At 42.3% G+C, this 20,245-nt stretch overlaps 1 protein-coding gene across 6 annotated transcripts in view; it reads right to left on the bottom strand.

The window, feature by feature from the left end:
* Window positions 1-3,621: 3,621 nt before the first annotated feature.
* Window positions 3,622-20,245, bottom strand: part of PRC1 (protein regulator of cytokinesis 1) — a 50,275-nt gene continuing 33,651 nt past the window's right edge. For 2 of the 6 annotated variants that reach the window (XM_073618500.1, XM_073618502.1), the window contains 3 exons: window positions 18,454-18,639; window positions 9,044-9,084; window positions 3,622-6,037 (listed from right to left, as the gene is read on the bottom strand). In XM_073618500.1, the coding sequence (XP_073474601.1) occupies window positions 5,989-6,037; window positions 9,044-9,084; window positions 18,454-18,639 (276 nt within the window). In that variant the 3' untranslated portion in view covers window positions 3,622-5,988. The remainder of the gene's footprint in view (window positions 6,038-9,043; window positions 9,085-18,453; window positions 18,640-20,245) is intronic. The other 4 variants (XM_073618503.1, XM_073618505.1, XM_073618504.1 and 1 more) reach the window with 3 other exon arrangements.

The following is a 20,245-nucleotide window of genomic DNA, read 5'->3' as shown; positions in this document are numbered from 1 at the left end:
CTCGCAGGCCAAAGATGGCGGCTCTCCATCTTCATCCTCTGCATCTCGTGCTGCTAAGAGCAAGATCCTGGAGGCGATCGCTGGCGGCCAAACTTCTCTTACCACCAGAATAGAGGAGGTGAAGGTAGATATCTCTCTGCTCTGCCAGGATATGCAGCAACTGAAGGACAGAGTCGGGGGAATCGCAGCACTGCCTGGGGCCGCATGGAGGACGCTCTCCTGCAAGAGTCGATGGACCAGGCGAGCCACCTCATTGCCCAGCTCCAGCAGAAGCAGGACGACCTCGAGAACAGAATGAGGTGCAATAATCTACGCTTCATAGGACTCCCAGAAGGCACGGAAAGGGCAGCAGCCCAGCTACTAGCTTTCTTGTGGACCTTCTCATCACAACATACGGGAAGGAGGCCTTCTCACAATCGTTTGTTGTAGAGTGCTCATCGGATGCCTGCAAAAAAAAAAAAAAAAAAAAAAAGCCACCTCAGGCCTTCATTGCAAAATTCCTTAAATATAAAGATCGTGACACTATTCTCTGCTTAGCCAGAGAGAAGGGCAACATACCACTACACAGCCATCAGATCCTAGCGTTACCAGAATTTTTTTTTTTTTTTTTTTCCACGGAGGTCTAGAGGCAGCGGAACCAGTTTACAGAAGTAAAGAGGCACCTGCCATCTAAAATATGCAAGGATGTTTTCTGCTCGCCTCCGTGTGGTTGGAGAAGATCGCGTCCACTTCTTTGAGGAGCCAGAGGCCACCTCTGCTTGGTTAGATCAGCTAAACCCTTCTTAAGTACTATATGGGCCCTTACATCTCTCCGCACTGCACAAGAGATGCTGCATCTGACCACAACCTGACTTTTATTTCTGCTCTATGTTTTACAGAGGGCACTATACTCATGTCATAAACACCACTTGTAACCAAGTTCTGTTTCCCTGCTTTTTTTTTTTTATAGTGCACCTTTATGTCAGGATGCTTCTATTATCTACCAAACTGCATCGTGCTCTATTGCCGCTCATGGATTTGGAGATGCTCTGTGGTCAGTTTTCCATCTCCCCTATTGACCACACTCATTGTAGCACCAGGGGCCTCTGGGTTTTTTTCAGAGGATTTTCATCACCCCCAGTGGATTGTTCAAAAGATCACTGTTCTCTTTCAAGTTTGTTACTCCAGATGATAGCCCATCTATTTTGGGCATCGTGCTGGTGTTCTCATACTTTTTGTTTTGGTTTAGGGTGTTACTTTTTCTACTGGTGACTAATTTTTATGATTGTACGATGTCAGACTATATACCATGTTGCTGTTCATCCATGTTTTGATCCTATGGTATGCCCTACTATGTGCTCAATTAATACTGTTTGGTGCTGGGGCTTCCACGTTCACTAAGCTTTTATCTTACCTTATGTTTTTGCTATGGCCCAGTTGAAATTTCTAACATTGAATGTCCATGGCTTAAGAGATAAATAGACAGAGCTGTGATGCGTTTTAGTGTATCTCAATGAGCAGTTGAATGCAGTAACAGGTCCTGGGTGGATCACGGAAAAAAGGTAGAGAGCCAGTAAGAGTCACTCTGCACCACATGATCGGTGTGAGCAATCACAGAAAGAAACCACGAGCTGCAGTTCGCATCCATATATCACAAAACCCCGTTTACATTGACGCAAATTGACATGTCAAATCGCAGCCTATCGCAGTCAAAGACACTGTCCCAATCGGTGCGACTCTGACTTTGCGGTGCCGGACCCATTTCCAAAAGTAGTTCCCGCACTACTTTTGGCAACTTTGGGGGAGATTTCAATAGACATCTGTGCATGAACCCCCACAGATGTCTTCCAACTTGCACTGAAATGCGGGTGTGAAATAGCGCGAGTTTAGCTGTGCCCACGATTCCAAAACCACGTTCACTGTGAACATACCCATATAATCAGTGATCAGGAAGCCCCGCATTCACACACACTGATCGGGTATACTGATGCCATCACAGCACTACCAGGCCTGACCTTAATGCAGTGACAGATTTATCCACAGATATAAGTTCCTTGGATTGCCAGTGACCTTTGGAACTTCCTTATCCAATGGGGTGGAAGATTTGTCAGTCTAGGACCTGAAGCCTGGTTTGGAGGAACATAAAAGCTTTGATGCAGGAAGGCATCAACGTGCAATATTAAGGCTTAGCTTTGCGTTACTGGAGTAAGTACTCTGTTGAAAAGAGCCAAAAAGATGGTTCCCACAAAAGATTGGTGTAAACAATGCCTTCTTAGACTTGCTTTACTGACTGCCACTTAAAGGACAAGTTCACCTTTTGTAACGTTATACCCATATTCAGGGTGTAACATGTTACGAATGCACCTGCCCCCCATCATTCATTCACACTATTCTGTGAATGGGAAAACTTCAAATCCCAACATCCTGTGCAGCAGTCAGTTTGTAGTTCATTGAAAACTATCAAAAAGTTGATCACTTTTGGTAGTTCACTGAGCTGTCAGTGTAACTGCCTGTGCATATGGCAGACAGTCTACAGGACTGTGGCATTACACCCAGGATATGCTGATTGTAGGTGCAATGCTTTACAGGTCCATTAAAAAAAAAAAAAAAAAAAAAAGGCTTTATTTGTAAAAGAGAACGTACCCTTTAAAAGAGGAGTGCAAACGCTCAGGTCCGCTCTGAGCGCAGAATGATGACAGTCAGTCCTCACCCTGTCCCTCCAACCCTCACTGGAGCACTAGACTGTGAAGGGGCAGGAGCAGCTGGCTGATCTAGGTGGATCCTGGACCACATATGTGACAACAGCCGACTGCAGGCTATAGTTCGCTGTCAGCTGAATCTGGGTCACATGATTGCAGAACTAACTTCAGGCCTGTGTCCCACAGAAGTATGACAAAACAAGCTTTGAAAATATTTCTCCTTTAAGCCAGAGTGCCCAGTGGATCTGAACAGGAGAAAGGATTACTACAGACGGAATTCGGCTAGCATCCAGTACCACATCACACAAAGTTGAATGTGACAATCTTCTGGTTAATGTAATCAATAAATTTGAGTGTCAACACCAGCAGTTACCAAGTTCTTATTTAGAAATGTTGATCAGTCAGCCACACTGTGGGAGGTAAGTGCAGAGGTCAGCATGGCTTAAAGGGCACAGCCCACCAAAAATTTCATTGCAATTTGTGCACTGCTGCTACATTGATGGCCACTGCCCTTCTTGGTCCCATGCTTGCTTGGCACGGGTGCCATTCAGAGCACACTTTGCATTTTCTCAATATATGCAAAGCATTCTTTAGTTGGACGAGGTGGAGATCACGTCACCACTCTACCTCGTCCAATCAGAGAACACTTTGCCTTTGTTGAAAAAATGCAAAGTGTTCTCTGAATGGGACCTTGGCTGAGCACATGACCTCCTATGTTCACTAAATCGCAGGGCAACCTCTTGGAACGGGACCTGGAAGCCAGCAGCAATCTGTGTAGTAGCAGTATCTACTACAGTAATTTCCAGCTTCCACTGGGATCGGCCATGTATGGCACACAGTTACATTGGACCAGTATTACAGATCATGTAATTATTCAAATGGGATTTTTCAATTGAAACCTACCACATTTTGTGCAGAAAAAAATCACATTACACAAGGAACATTTTGAGCATATAGATTAATTTACTATACAAGAACTGTACAAAAACTAAAGCAATACATCAGGTGCATTTTCACAAAGCAGTTTTATCTTCTCAAATGATGCTGTGGGGTTTGGTCCTTCCAGACATAAATTACCTCTCTGCATAAACGAGTAAATAGTAGTATGAGTTTTTGTAACACATAGTGGTGTTTAGATCATTAGTTGAAAAGTTCTCCAACATTTAAAAGAGAATACTCTACTAACACATATGAATGTCAGATTTTTCAGAATCTTAGGCTCTGTCACCTAAAACTGGGGGTGATTGTAATGAAAACAAAGCATTACTTCCAGATCAAACAGAAATTACAGTTTCGGAAACAGAGGGAATATTTAATATTTCATAGTGAACCATGTACTCCCATTTTAACACTGGATACTGTAGTGCTTTCTACCTGTGATAAGGAGACCATATCCCCATTTCACTGGTACTCTAGTTTGGTCAGTTCCTACGTGGAGACATGTGAGGATAAGTTCTGGGGAACCTACTATACTAAGGAACAATCTCCCCATTTCATAGGTACTTTAGCTTAGTCATGTAGATGCAGGGATTTGCATTAGTCCCCCAGCAAGACATCTGTGGGTAGCTTCTGGGGAACCATGTCCCCATTTAGGAGGTGATCTCTAGGTTTTGTCATGTAGATACAGGAGAGAGAGACAGCATTCGTACAGGAAGATGTCTGTAGGCAGGTTCTGGGGAACCCACCATACTAAGAAACCACGTTCCCATTTCACAGATGCCCTCTACTTGGGCCATATAGATACAATAGTGACATTGTTCCTCCAAGATGTCTGTAGACAGGTTCTGAGGAATCCACTCTACCAAGCAACAAAGTCCCCATTGAACAGGTACCCACTAGTTTGGCGATGTGGTTACTGGCATGGCATCATTCTTCCAGAAAGACATCTGTGAGCAGGTTCTGGGGATCTCACTGAACATTTAAATGGGAGTATGGTTGTGCTGCTAGCTCCCAAAAACATCAGCTTCCCTCGACTCTAAATATCTCATGGATGCTTTTTACTTTTACAGTAAAATAGAAATATACACTTGCTCTGATTTATTGTTCTTAAAGAGGAGTTTGTCATTTTTGTGTTCATTAAAAGTCAGCAGCTACAAAAAGTGTAGCTGTTGACTTTTAATAAACACACACTACCTGTCCCACAATCTAGCGATTGCTCCTCAATGGTTGGGCAATCTTCTGGGACCTGCAACATGTCCCAGAAGACTGCAGGGAGAGAAGAACATCCACTCAGTTTATCTTGGTGGCATGAGCTGAAGTGGGAGCGTGTACCGGTCAAAACTAGGTACCCCACCCCCCCCCCCAAAAAAAAAATACATGCCAAATGTGGCATGGGGGGGGGGATGGATGGTTGGGGGAAGTAATGCTTAAAACAACTTCCATTTTGGGTGGTGCTCCACTTTAAGAAGCTGACAGCTCTCAAATTTTCATCCCCCCCCCCCCTCTTTGAAGGTGAGTGTTCGGGAACAGTCAGCTATATTCTTCCTTCACTACTTGGCAAGTTTCTAACCTGGAGCAAGCATGTGTACTTTAGGTGTTTCAACACTGACTCCATAAAATAAGGCTGACAGCTCCAGGGCTTGTAGGTTAAAAAAAAAAAAAAAAATCAGCAAGGGTAGCCCTTACATTTTTAGGTTCCCATGTAATAAGTCGCTGGGGAACACGTATTTCCCTAAACTAAATAAAAGGAAAGGTAACATCATTAGTGTTGCATGTTAGCTATCAAGCTACCCACCAGTAAACCTTAAAAAAAAAAAAATTATAAAATTAACACTGAAGGTTAAAGAGCGCTTACAAGTAAAACTTATGCCTAAAAACCCTTCCAACACAAACTGCATCACAGCCATCACTGGAAAATAACACCATTTGTGGAAATGCTGTAGTGACATTTACATGTGCAAAAAGTGTTTAGGATTAATTCAAAACTAAAAACCGTATATATACAAATAAAACATTAAACCTTGCAGTGAGAACTGGAGCCAGCATATCCATATCCAGGGATTATAGCATGCTTAATATACAGTACAGCTTGAGTAAATGCATACTACCATTTGCCAACCTTCAAGAAAAGTGTATCATGAATAGTTTATCTTGAGGCCAAGGTTTATCAATAAGCTAAGAGATGAAATGACAGTGCAAAAGTAGCATGGGCTTCAGTGCAGATTTCCTGTCTACTTAGAGTCCTGGAAGGCACCGTTCTTCAGAAAGAACCCCAACTATATACACTGCGGCCACAGCAAGTGGCAGGCGATGCAAAATGTACATCTCAATCCAGGTCAGTCTGGACACTACATATTAGATATCGTAGAGTTCAAGATTCTGGGGGTGGAGTCAACTCTTGTAGCTTTTGAAAGTTCTCGCTGCAAAAGAAAAATATTCTTTAACTGAAGGAAAAAAAAACAAAAAACAAAAAAAAAAAAAACAAAAAGAAGGAGAACCATGAAAAAGAAAACATGCAAATTAACATCTTTGAAAAGTTATACAATTTTAACATCGAAATGTGCCAGACTTGCAGTCTAAAGTCAGAGTGCCATTAACTGTGCACTCCTAATTAGTAGTGTAGTTATTAATGCGATTGAATCATTTTACTGAATAATTATGCTAAATTCAACTATTTGTACGCTTTTCAAAAATGTTCAATGCAAGAAGTGTTAAAAAATAATATTGATAAAAGAGTGATAAGAAAAGCGATTTTGGTCAGTTGCTGTATAGGAAACACAGAGAACCCAAAGCGAAGCTTCCTGTCGGAACATTTCTGACAATAAGACAGTGGCCATGTATTAAGGGAAAAGTAATGGTCAGCGTTAGCAACAGAGGCAGAGCTTATGAGATACATCTAACACCTGAGGGCTGCTCATGATATGCAGTACTGTAAGCACTTGGTTAGAAAACATATGGCGAGATCTAGAGACAAACAAAGCAGAGCTTCAAATAACTACTGTGATGCCTAGTACACACAATGAGAAAGTCTGGATGAAAAATACCACTTTCGGATCGATTGTCCGATAATCTGTTATTACACCACTTTCGAGAGACGATCACGACAGTTCATGCTAAATTATCCAAAAAGGGACAAGCCCGAAAATTTCTCTCGTAAAATAACAGAACAAACGATTTTCGTTTAATCAGTACAATATTCTACCATAATAAGAAAAAAAAAACAAACAAAAACAAAATAATATCGAGTGACCAAGCTTGTGCATGCTTGGAAACTAACGAATACATAACACCATTTGCGTGAAGTTGTATTCTGTCTTACAAGAATTTTCATAACTAGCAAGTAACCTATTCGTTTACAATACGAGACTAGCGTGCAAAAAAAAAAAAAAAAATAATAATTTGTCTAATATCCTCATTGTGTGTACCAGGCTTAAGGAGAACGGTTTTGCATTATGATATATTCACAGAATTTAGGTTTAAGAGCACAAAAAAAAAAAAGATTTCAAACAGATACAGCCAAAGCAAGCATTTCACCAGCAGATTATCATCCCCACAGCGGATACTGGGTGCCTTACAATCAGCTGTTGAAGCAGAACTAAACCCACAGATCTGTTTCCCAAAAAGCATGCCTTAAATAAGAACTGTCACAGGCATTAGTGTGCTTATGTTAACGTGATTGTAGTCTTTTTTTTTTTTTTTTTTAAGTTAAAAATAACAAACATGCTATACTTACCTGCCCTGTGTAGTGGTTTTGCACAGAGCACTCCATAGCCTCCTCTTCTCGGGTCCCTCTTCGGTGCTCCTGGCCCCTCCCTCCTGTTGAGTGCCCACACAGCTTGCTATGGGGTGTCCGAGCCACAGCACCCTGTGACCGGCCCCAGCCCCTTTCCCTTCCCATTGGCTGATTGATAGCAGGAGGCAATGGTGCAGCGCAGAATGAGGGGAGTCCCGGGCAGCTGAGACACTCCTATAACATCGCTGGATCTAGATGGACCTCAGGTAAGTATTAGGGGGGCTGCTGCACACAGTAAGCTTAATGCATAGAGATAAAAAAAAAACTGCCTTTACAATAACTTTCATGTTCAACCAAACAGTTAAGCCATCAAATGTTGGTGTCATAACTGATCACATGTGCAGCACCATGCCAACTTGACATTAAACAGAAGGCAGCTTCCCTGGTAGTAAAAGAAAGGAGGGTTTAGTTCTGCTTTAAACTGAGCTCATAGTATAACACTAACAGTGCTTGTCATCATTTATATCAAACTGATCTGTCTTCCTGCATAAAGAAAACCTATTTAGAGCAGTATGCTGCATTTCTATTAAAAATGGATAGCCATTTTTTGTTTTGGACAGAGTGGGAAAGATTAGAACCCCTTTCAGGTTTTACTTGAGTCCAGAGCTTCCTTAGAAAGGTTTCCCCTTCACTAACTGTTCTGTGGAGGACAGCAATAATCAGCTTTTTATTGTTGTCTGTTTCCCTGACTTTCTGCCTTGTAAAAGGTGGTCCCCAGAACAGAAATTTGGGGATAATCTTTCTAACAGAGCCCCAAATGGCAGTAAAACCTGAAAGGCATTCTAACCGTTGCCTGCTATCTAAAACAAAGGAGGGTTATACAAATACTGTACATCTCCCAGCAGGGGTAAGACTCCTGGCGGCTCACAATCAGAGTGAAAGTCCAGCGAAACAAAGCATAGCTTAGATTTTCTTTTTTTTTTTCCCCTTCTCTGTCTCTTCTGCTAGGGCAGTCTTAAAATCTTCCATAAATTCCCCTTTGTTTTGTCACACTACATAATCTTCCTATATAATGCACTCATGATCAACAAGCACATGACTATCATGTACAAGTTCTAATGTTGGATGTAATTTTGCAGATTTCTAGGTTTGAGCACAAAAACATGTAACATACGGTTAGTTCAACGTTTAGGTTAAATGTTAGTAACAAGCTGAAAGAGAAATGCAGATCAAATATTAGTATTTGCATGGCAAGTAGCTATTTAAAAATTGCGCTGGACATATTTGTTAGGACATATTTGTTAAGAAATAGAACAGACAATACAAGCAGGTTGTTAAAACAGCAACACAGTCAGGTTCACGTATCCCAGAATACATCTGTCCTCACAGGTTCTAGCAGTGATATTAGTAGGGTGGATGTATGGGATAGAGAGTGGTAGTCCTATGAAATGGACTATGAACACGAGGGTGATATACTGGTGTGAGATTTTGTTCAGTTCTTCCTGCAGGCCTATCCATCCACTGGCTCTTTAGATTTTAAAAATTAACCAACATCCCACTGTTTTAATTCTGTGGATATTGTTATTCTAATCCCAGGAAACCATGAAGAATGTATCAAGTTTAGGAAAAGAACAGAGATCACCTAAGGAACCCCCATAGGCATGCAGAAAACACTTGTGTTCTGGATACAGACCTGGAGGAAATGGTTGTAGAATCAATATGTGTGGAATCCCTCTACAAATACAGAATATCAGTGAAAACATGAAGATCAAATTCACCAATATGACTTTGTGTAAACAATGTGTGTATGCTGTGTGATCTGGAATTTTAGAAAAAAAAAAAATGTAACTACCTAAAGCTTCTTTAGTAAAGGTAACACTGGAACATACGGGTTTGAGCAGTCTGTATAGCGCCATAATCCAGCTTTCAGAAAATGAAAAGGGATAAGTGAAGGCCAACACTGCAACTGGACGTGTGGTGCTTAAAGCAAATCTGAAGAAAGCAGTTGACTTCCAAAACTTTTCCAGTCACCATTAAGGATTTTTATACAATATGTAGTGATCCACAAGAGAAAGATGCTTACCTTGAATTGCTGCTGCTTGGTTTCTCCCTGGTCACTGCAGTTCTGCCATACTGTGTGTAAATGACCTGCTCCCTCGCTGCTCCCCGTGGTTCTCTTGTCAGCTCCTGTATTGACAAATGAGCCAGTGGGAGGAACCTCAGCATGTGGCAGGGTAGCGGGTATTTGACCAACATGACCAGTCTGTAGTGTCTTGGGAGAAGCACAGCTGAGCGATTTGAACATGTTGGCAACACAGCAACAAAGACTAAACAGGAAAAAAAAAAAAAAAAAAACACCACACACGGGACTGCCTGCAGCTCAAAGAACTGCCTGAAGAAACCAATGCCTGAAGCTGGCATCAGAGGACACAACATCCACCTGGTATAATTTATGGAAACGGAAGACCAGGTGACAGTCATGCAAATGTGCAAGATTGCATAATGCCAAAAGAACTAGAAGCACTCTCAGATCTAAGTCAAGTGCACCGAGAGCAGAATAGGTAGAATCTGATCATTGAAACCAAAAGGTTTAAAAATGATGCGGTCCAGGGCACCTAGAGATGGTGATGAAGAGCCAGTGTAAGCTTATGGGAACAATCCGGGATAACAAAAATGAAAAAAAAGTTTTCCCGAAGAAGTGGTTGAGGGACAGACTGAAGTCTGAACCACATCCAGAAGATTGAGGGAAGTTTCCTTTTGGTGAACTGGAGCAAGACTGAGGGACAGAAGAATGTTGGGGTGAAAGGTAAAAATTTACTTGGGCAAGGAAAAAGTCATTAACCATAACACCTTGTCTCTGTAGAAAACCAAAAGGGGTTCCTTGCAGAACAAGGCCACCTTGTAGAGGAGAAGATTGCAAGAAACACCACCTGATGGATTAGGAGTAGAGAGAGGAATAATCGCCAATTGGTTCATAGATATCTTTGAAGCACACAGAGAACCAGTCAGACTGGGAGCTACATGGAAGGCCCAAAACAAAGATGTACTAGGCAGAGAAACCTGGCCCTTGAATTGCACAGTTCTGTGTGAACTAGAACACAGATAGCTTGTCGCTGCTGATCGCTAGAATCTCGCAGAGATAATCTCAATATAGATAATGAACTGCAGCCCTGCACTATTTAGCCAACTGGAGAGCTCTCCAGGTCTTTCATATCCAGTCTGAATGTACCAGCATCTAAAGAAGACTGCAGAAATGTCTACAAATTCAAGGCCGTTGTAAAGAGTACACTATTCTAAAAGTGGAAAAAACCTGCACTCGCCAACAGAGATTTGCAGAGCTAATAAGAAACATCCACTCTCTTGAGGACACTAGCAAAAACGTAGACATGATGGTTCTAGGTGGGGTTATCTGGTGCCGACCAAGGTGCCTGCGCCCATTTCTCCTGCAGTCGGCAGTGTAATACAACAGTCAAAGAATTTCTGTGGCCCATAATTAACAAGGAGGATAGAAAGCAATTTACAGTGTTTTTTTTTCCCCATGTGTTAAAGTGACTCTGTGGTGACAAGGGCACTTTAAGGTACCCATAGAGCTGAAATAATAAAATCACATGTCAAGGGGACTAGCGTGGTGGACAAAATAATGAAATTGCCACGTGAAGGCATTTACTTTGAACCCATTGAAAGAGAATTCCAAATCAAGCCAAAAAGATAAGTCATAGAAGGTTGACTGTCAATTAGCTTGCTTTACAAATGTCAGCTACAAAAGAGTTGTGAATATTGAAGATATCCACAAGTCAAAGCTCACTGACATGATTGAATGTATGATGAATAAAATAGTTTTCAAGTGCCTGTAAAAGTACAGTCATCACTATTACCACAGAATTCAGCCAGCAGTTCTGAGACTAGACACTGTATATCGTGGAGCTTCACACGTTTAAAGTTTATAAACCATGTATATCCAAGACCAGTTTCTGGCATGAGGGATAAAGCTAGGAAAAGTGGAATAAACAGAATATGGCCTGAAGATTATTCTCTCACAAAGACCTGGAAGTGTAAAATTTTTGGAAAAAGCCAAATAACCCACACATTATGGTCAGATTTTAATTCTTCATGTATTTAGGAAGGATTATATGAACCCTTGAGCAAATTTAAAAGTGGCTTCAAGAAAAGTAGGTTGAACTCAAACAACTTCCATGGCTTCCCGAGTCACTAGATATAAAGACCTGCATGGGAAGTTCTGGGGGGGGGGGGGGGTGGGGGGGTGGGAGTCAGCTGTAGAGACCCACTTCATAAAGTGATTAATCAACTCAAGAGAACCAGTGAAAAGGTAATTTCAAGTAATCAAAATCATATCATATTACTTGTATGGCCAATCAGAAGAAAACAAGTGTATCGCAATAGGCGTAAAGTGGAAAAGTCTGCATGCTATAAAAATAAAATAATGTAGAAACATTGCTATAACTATGCAAAACAGCCTCCATATACCTTATTTTCATATTTTTACCCCAGAACACAACTGCGCTAGGCTAACTCACCAATGCAACTCTGTGGTATGGGGCATAGACTCTAAAAGGAGGCTTGGCAGCTTTCACTGAAATTGCATACCCCAGGAGCTCCTTAGCTCCATGGTGACCTGAGAAGGAGAAGTAGGAAAAGGTTTGGAAGAGTGAAGCCCAGCCAAAATTAAAAAAAAGGGAAGCAGGAACCTTCAGCCAGACATGGAACTAAACCCGCAGGCAGAGCAGTAACTTGATAACCAGAACTACTGGACATGACATACACTAGCAGCTCAATGCAAAGAGAGGCAGCTTCCCTGATCTCAGATCTTGGGTAAAGAAAGCATTGCAGACCTTAAAAGAGATCTAGGGATCAACAAAGAAATTACCCCCTAGATACATTATCAACAGTGCTGGCTTTAGCGGAGTTTCCAGAGAACTGTAAGGCCCCTTTCACACTGAGGTGCTTCTAAACTGCCAGTAAAACACTGAGCGCTTTTGAAGAGCTTTCCAGGCTCTTTTGAAGAGCTTTCCATTCATTTCAATGGAGAGAGGTGTTTTTTCATCGCCCTGCCAGCGCACTGCCTCAGTGTGAAAGCATTCATTGATTTTAATGGAAATGGGTTTTCGTGAGCTTTTTAGGCGCTTTTTTTTAGCGTGAAAGTGCTTGAAAAGCGCCTCAGTGTGAAAGGGGCCTAAGGCAACAGAAGTAGAGCTAGTGCAGTTATTGGGAATGGAATTGGTACAGGGAAGCCGAGGGGAAAGTCAGAAACAGTTAGTAGCAAGGTGCTACAAGGAGTTACTCTTGTCATATCTACAGATCTGGGGTTCTGAAGTGTAAAGTTCCTTCTCTGACTGGAAATGGTACGAGTGCATGAACTTAATTTTCACACTCTAAATTTCGCTCCAACTTGAAGATCAGTGTCAGAACCCTCAGGGTTGTAAACCCTCATGTTTTTTTCACCTTAATGCATAGGATGCATTAAGGTGAAAAAACATGAGGGTTTACAACTCCTTTAATGATGAAGTCAGCTGTAGAGACCCACTTCATAAAGTGATTAATCAACTCAAGAGAACCAGTGAAAAGGTAATTTCAAGTAATCAAAATCATATCATATTACTTGTATGGCCAATCAGAAGAAAACAAGTGTATCGCAATAGGCGTAAAGTGGAAAAGTCTGCATGCTATAAAAATAAAATAATGTAGAAACATTGCTATAACTATGCAAAACAGCCTCCATATACCTTATTTTCATATTTTTACCCCAGAACACAACTGCGCTAGGCTAACTCACCAATGCAACTCTGTGGTATGGGGCATAGACTCTAAAAGGAGGCTTGGCAGCTTTCACTGAAATTGCATACCCCAGGAGCTCCTTAGCTCCATGGTGACCTGAGAAGGAGAAGTAGGAAAAGGTTTGGAAGAGTGAAGCCCAGCCAAAATTAAAAAAAAGGGAAGCAGGAACCTTCAGCCAGACATGGAACTAAACCCGCAGGCAGAGCAGTAACTTGATAACCAGAACTACTGGACATGACATACACTAGCAGCTCAATGCAAAGAGAGGCAGCTTCCCTGATCTCAGATCTTGGGTAAAGAAAGCATTGCAGACCTTAAAAGAGATCTAGGGATCAACAAAGAAATTACCCCCTAGATACATTATCAACAGTGCTGGCTTTAGCGGAGTTTCCAGAGAACTGTAAGGCCCCTTTCACACTGAGGTGCTTCTAAACTGCCAGTAAAACACTGAGCGCTTTTGAAGAGCTTTCCAGGCTCTTTTGAAGAGCTTTCCATTCATTTCAATGGAGAGAGGTGTTTTTTCATCGCCCTGCCAGCGCACTGCCTCAGTGTGAAAGCATTCATTGATTTTAATGGAAATGGGTTTTCGTGAGCTTTTTAGGCGCTTTTTTTTAGCGTGAAAGTGCTTGAAAAGCGCCTCAGTGTGAAAGGGGCCTAAGGCAACAGAAGTAGAGCTAGTGCAGTTATTGGGAATGGAATTGGTACAGGGAAGCCGAGGGGAAAGTCAGAAACAGTTAGTAGCAAGGTGCTACAAGGAGTTACTCTTGTCATATCTACAGATCTGGGGTTCTGAAGTGTAAAGTTCCTTCTCTGACTGGAAATGGTACGAGTGCATGAACTTAATTTTCACACTCTAAATTTCGCTCCAACTTGAAGATCAGTGTCAGAACCCTCAGGGTTGTAAACCCTCATGTTTTTTTCACCTTAATGCATAGGATGCATTAAGGTGAAAAAACATGAGGGTTTACAACTCCTTTAATGATGGAAGAAAGAACAAAAAGAAATTTAGACTAATAGACCTAGAGAAGGTCATACAAAGACAACTTCCGGTGCTTGGAGGTGGAGCAAATATTTTTTTTTGCCGACATCCTATATGGAGGATTTATATTTCACAGAGAGTGATGTCATCCCGTGTCGGCCAATCAAGATGGCCAAAGAGTGGCACCTGGCAAAAGCCGAGGAGAAAATGCTGGGGATGGACGTTGAAGCAGAGGTAAGGATTGTAACTTTAGTTTAAATATAAACCACCCACTAAAAGGTAATCCTTCAGAGATAAACATTGCAGAGCACATTTGCAGACGCAGCACACCCCATACACCTTAGCGCCAAGACTTAAGCAGGTGGGAGATATTGCTGCATGTTCTAAAGCTTGCAAAATCAAAGAGGCAGGCCTTCTCAGTTATTGATTAGTGGGTTCCTAATGACCAAATACCTGAGGCTGGGTTCACATATGTGCGAATTGGATGAAGTTTTCACCACATCCAATTCGCATGACATGCAAGTGTGACAAGTTCTCAGTAAAGCTGGTTCATGTCCAGGGCAGCCGTGGGGCGAATTCCAAAACGGTCTTGTGCGTTTTTGGGTCCGGTTCAGGTGCGAATTCAGGCAGAAATTCAGACGTGGATTGCACCTGAAATGATGAACAGGAATGCACAGAACCCCAGGCTGGAAACTGCAGCCACACATGTGAACCCGGCCTTACAGCAACCTTGCAGAACCAGTGTTCTTTATCACATCGATCCCTGTGTCTCTGTGACGCCTCCCTGGATCCTAGACCCATGCTGTTTATAGGTTCTCAATTTCTCACTGAGTTGACACCAAGTCCCACTCCCTATTCTTAAAGTGGACCTTTCCCCACCTTTCACTAAAAATCACATTAGCATGCAGCTTTAATGCCAATAGGAAATCATTCTACTTTTATTAAAGGTTTTCTTACTTTGCTTATAATTAGTGTTCTTTTTACTTTCCAGTTTGAGGCACTGGTCTCACAATTGTATCATGAAAATCGCCATCCAGGGAGTTGAGAGAAGCATGGGTTTTGTTTTTTTGTAGATTCATACCTACCTAGGTGGATGCAGCATCAGACCGATGCTGCATCTGTCCCCCGTCACCTCTGCACTAAGAAACGAGCCACCGAACATCGCCGATCAGCATTGCTCCTGCTCTGATCCTCCACGCTCATTGGAGCGCTGAGCTGTGGAGGGGCGGGGAGCAACCGTCTCAGCGGCTCTCTGAGAGGCCGAGACTGCCATCAGTCCAGGCCCCTGGCGGATCCAGATTTCCTAAGTCGGGAGGACGCGGTGCCTGGACTGACTCCAGTGGCGTCAGCGGAGAGTGGACTTCAGATCACTCTCTGCTGAAAACGGGTCACAGGAGTGCAAACCTAATTGCACTCCTGTGTACCATAGGAGAAGGCGAGCCAAATGAGCGCAGGCTGGACTTCTCCTTTTATTTATTAACAATCTCACAAGATTGGTGGGGAAAGGCTCCCCCCTTATATGATGTGCACCATCACATGTTCCAGGCATAGTTTCAGGGAGTAATGGAGATGGATTCATCTGTCCATTTTGAAAATGGCCACCATGGGAAAAATGGGGAGGGAAAGAAAAATAAGGTATGCAGAGAATAAAAAGCCTGCAATTATTTATAAGTATGCATCTGTTTGTAGATTACCATTACTAAATATTTGTAAAGGTGCCTTTGCTGTAATTTTTAAGATAGCGTGCAATTCCTCTTTATTGGCCTGCGCAGAATGATGTCGCTCCTGCGCTGTCATTCCGGTACACAGGGACAGTAAGCCAAGCTGCATATATGCAGCTCACTGTAGTGTCCAGGGATCGCTGTGAGCAGGCAGGTAGGTGCAGGTCTCAGATGGGGCCTAAAAGGATAAGTTCACCTTAGAGCGGAGTTCCACCCAAAAAGTACCCCCTTCCTGACCAGAGCACTTTTTGTGATTCGGCACTGCGTCGCTTTAACTGACAATTGCGCGGCCATGCAATGTTGCACCCAAAACAAAATTGAGCTTTCTTTTGGTGGTATTTGACCGCCTCTGCCGTTTTTATTTTTTGTGCTATAAACAAAAAGAAGAACGACAATTTTGAAAAAAAAAAAGCAATATTTTTTACTTTTTGCTATAATAAATATCTCCCAAAAATATATATAAAAAATATTTTTTTCCTCAGTTTAGGCCGATATGTATTCTTCTACATATTTTTTGGGGAAAAAAAAAAAAAAAAAAAAAAAAAAAAAAAAAAAATCGCAATAAGCGTATATTGATTGGTTTGCGCAAAAGTTATAGCGTCTACAAAATAGGGGATAGTTTTATGGCTTTTTTTATCAAATTTTTTTTTTATACTAGTAATGGCGGCGATCTGTGATTTTTATCAGGGCTGCGACATTATGGCGGCACCGTCGGACAATTTTGACACATTTTTGGGACCATTGGCATTTTTACAGCGATCAATCCTATAAAATTGCATTGACTGCTGTAAAGAAGTCATTGGCAGTGAAGGGATTAAAGAGGGAGTCCACCGAAAAAAAAAAAAAAAATTATTAAAAGACAGCAGCTACAAATACTGCAGCTGCTGACTTTTATTAAATGGACACTTATCTGTCCTGGAGTTCAGCGATGTCGGCAGCTGAAGCCGTTCATACACTCTTGACAGCTGCCGCCGCCATTCTCTGTGAGGGAATCAGGAAGTGGTGCGGAAAGGGGCATGACTCCTGCGGGAGTCTATTCCAGGAAGTGGGTGCAAATACCTGTAGTAGACAGGTATCTTCACCCCCCTCCCCCCTGAAAGGTGCCAATTGTGGCACCGGAGGGGGGACAAATCAGATGAGCGGAAGTTCCACTTTTGGGTGGAACTCCGCTTTAACCACTAGGGGGCAGTGAAAGGGTTAAGTGTGTCCTAGTGTGTGTTCTAATTGAAGGGGGGATGGGACTGTGCAGGGGAGGTGACAAATCGCTGTTCGGCTTCGTGGCCAAGCGCACGCCCCCCCCTAGTGGCCGTCTAGGTTACCGACGTAACATGACGGCGATTCGCACAGCCAAGCCATGTTGCCGCAGTGGAACTGCGGCGGCTGGTCAGCATGCGGTTAAAGTAGAATTCTATTCTAAACCGAATTAGGTCTTAAAAATGCTCACTCCCTCCTTCTAACATCTATACTGACTAACCTGTGTAAAGATGTACATACTTACCCATTTTCAGCCTGCTCCTGCCATGTGATACCCCGTGTTAGCCAGCGGCGGCGGCTGCAGGGAAGAGGAAGGAGCACTCGGCAAGGGCTGGAAAAGCCTGAGGCGGTGATGTCACACATAGGCTCCTATGGTCCATCCATTGTTTGGGTGCTCCCTCCTCTCCCCTGCAGCTGGCTGACACAGGGGAGATCACATGACTGGACCAGAGAGGCCTCAAAATAGGCAAGTATACACATCTGTCTTACTCATGTTAGTCAGCATAGGTGTTAGGAGGGAGAATTTGTAAGATTAGTTAGGTTTAGCCTGGAATTCTACTTCACACTTAGACAAAAAAAAAACCTTAGGATCCAAGGTGCTCCACTTGAATACGACTGTTACATTAGGCATTTTCTACCCCAGGTCTGGTTCGCTTTGGAGAAGTTCAGTCATCTATGTAGTCTACAGCGGGTGTACAATAAATTACAGGGCTATGTACATGCGCTGTGTATTCTAAAAAGGTTAACAGTTTGATTAACATCTGATATTTATTGAAAGTTCCTAACATTTCCCTTCAAAGCAACTGAACAATTAATCGCCATAACTCCTTAAAGTGGAAGTCCATGCAAAAACTAAAATCCCTGCATCTATAGCCAGCAACATTCTAACACTAACCTCTCTAGCCCTGAAAAGAAGAAATCAGTATATATACACACACCTTTTCTGCAGGCGATGCAACCCGATCTTCAGTGGCGGAAGTTCTGCTGAGTACACGTCCGACAACAGCTGTGAAATGAATGGGAAGTGACATCACCCATAGAGTTACTATGGGGCTTCAGTTGACAGACGTGTCCTCTGCACCCACCTACACAGCGAAATTGCGGTTGACAGCTGGGCGTAGGATCAGAGCTGCCCCTGCTGGAGATCGGGTCGGATCGCCTGTAGAAAAGGCATGTATACAGATTTTTTCTTTTCAGGGCTAGAGAGGTTAGTGTTAGAATGTTGATGGCTATAGACGTAGGGATTTTAGTTTTTGCATGGACTTCCACTTTAAAAGTACCAACTCTCGGGTTTTGCAGTATATCTCCTCTGACTGTGTGCTGAGGTTTGTGGTTTTCGAAGAAAATGTGAATTACCGCAAACTCAGAATAGGTGCTGGCAACAGAGTTAACGCTGTGGTTACGCTGGGCAGGAATTGAGAGGTGGCACCCACCGCTTATAGCGGTTCCATTTAAAGTGGAAACGTTTTCCTTGTTCTTCTCAAACTTCCTTGGCTGTGGAGTTTTGAACACTCTGGTTGGGGTACGGATAGGAAGTCCAGGCTAAGGAATAAACAAGATTTGTATGGAATTAAAACAGTAAAATACAAAAATTTAACTTTTTGTAAACAGAATGCAACAGTGCATCTTATAGACAAACGGCAGCATTTAGGACTAAGCATTAGTCAATTCATACTGTATTTACCACCCATGATCTAATGTAAGTTTCATTTAGTGACATGAGGTATGGTGCAATTCCTGCTGTATCTTATCTGCGGCCATTGCGTACAGTTCTTCCTTTGACACAGCACAGACTTAACAGCCAGGGCTCTGCTGTCAGCTCTACTCGGGCCCCCTTCTCTGAAGGGCATTTTCCACATATTTTTTTTAAAGAACCCACTAAGTAGCCGGTGTCACTGACCCCCAGTGGATTTTCCAAATGACTGCATGAAGAATGCAAGGCAGTTGGAAAACAGATTTATCCTGACAACCACACCACTGCAAGTAAAAAAAGTATCTAAACTCAAGAGCAAAAACGAATAGCATTTCAGCTTACTAGTCCTTAGATGTGGTGGCTGCATTTGTTTTCTTCCACACTTTTCTACTTTTAAGACTGATATTCCTGCCAAAAAAAGCATTCAGCACTGGATACAAAGTATCCAAACAATCCAGCCAAAGTGCACCTACATTTGATAATCCTCAGATTTTTGTGCACCTGGACTGAATTTAAAGTTATATTAAATCAGTTAAATACATTACAGGTGCAGCAACACAAAAAGGTTTGCAAAATTCTTTATTTTTTTTTTTTTTATTTTTTTTTTTAGAAAGCAGCCACAATCTGAATGGAAAAGCCTGTAACCTGTCAGCAGCTGCAGAGGACAACTCTTGTTGTGTGTAGGAACAGTAGTCTCTCTGCAGAGACTCAAAACACCCCATGCTGTATCAGACCTATAACTCGGCAATCAGCAAAGCTTATTCTCCCTGTTCGTCGGAGAGCTCTAGCTCAGACTTGGCAGTTGGACCTGTGCAGAGAGACCACTGCTTTCACAACGAGAGGAAGGATCCTGCTCTACAGCATGCCAGTAGGTTTTTTGTTTTTTTTTTAAATACTGTGACTGCTTTGTAAAGAGAGGGCTTTAGTGCTGCAACACTATATAGGATATATAGAACAATAATAAACTAAATCCCCCCAAAACACCGTTCTTTAAACCAATACCAGAACCCCAGTGGCCAGTAAAAGCACATACGCTTGATTGCTGCTATTGGGTGTGGCATGACATATCCAAATTGGAGAACTTGAGACCCCCTGTATAGTTTGTATGTGCAATGCACTGACTACGATTAGAGGATCATCAAGAGGTTAGTTAGTGCAGGTGCTTGCACTGGTGTTTTTTTTTTTTTGTGTGGACACAAATATGTGCCCAACAGGTTTGTTTTAAGTTGTCTTTCACACAGGCATTGTAACTAGCAGATCTTGATACTGCATAACAAGACTTTTGAACTGCAAGGTATTAATATGGAATTCAGAAGTCTGTTAAAGCAAACCTAAACCCAAAGCAAAGTATATATTTTATTTTCTTCCACTGTTCCCAACATATAGTCTGCTGATAAAACTTTTCACCATTTTACCACTAATTTAGAATCAGACCTAAGAATTTGAACTGGGCCA

Source organism: Aquarana catesbeiana, linkage group LG03, assembly GCF_042186555.1.
Source record: "Aquarana catesbeiana isolate 2022-GZ linkage group LG03, ASM4218655v1, whole genome shotgun sequence".
NCBI classification, from domain to species: Eukaryota; Metazoa; Chordata; class Amphibia; order Anura; family Ranidae; genus Aquarana; species Aquarana catesbeiana.
Note: the sequence above shows the minus strand (reverse complement) of the source record. Positions and strands in the feature narration are given on the sequence as shown.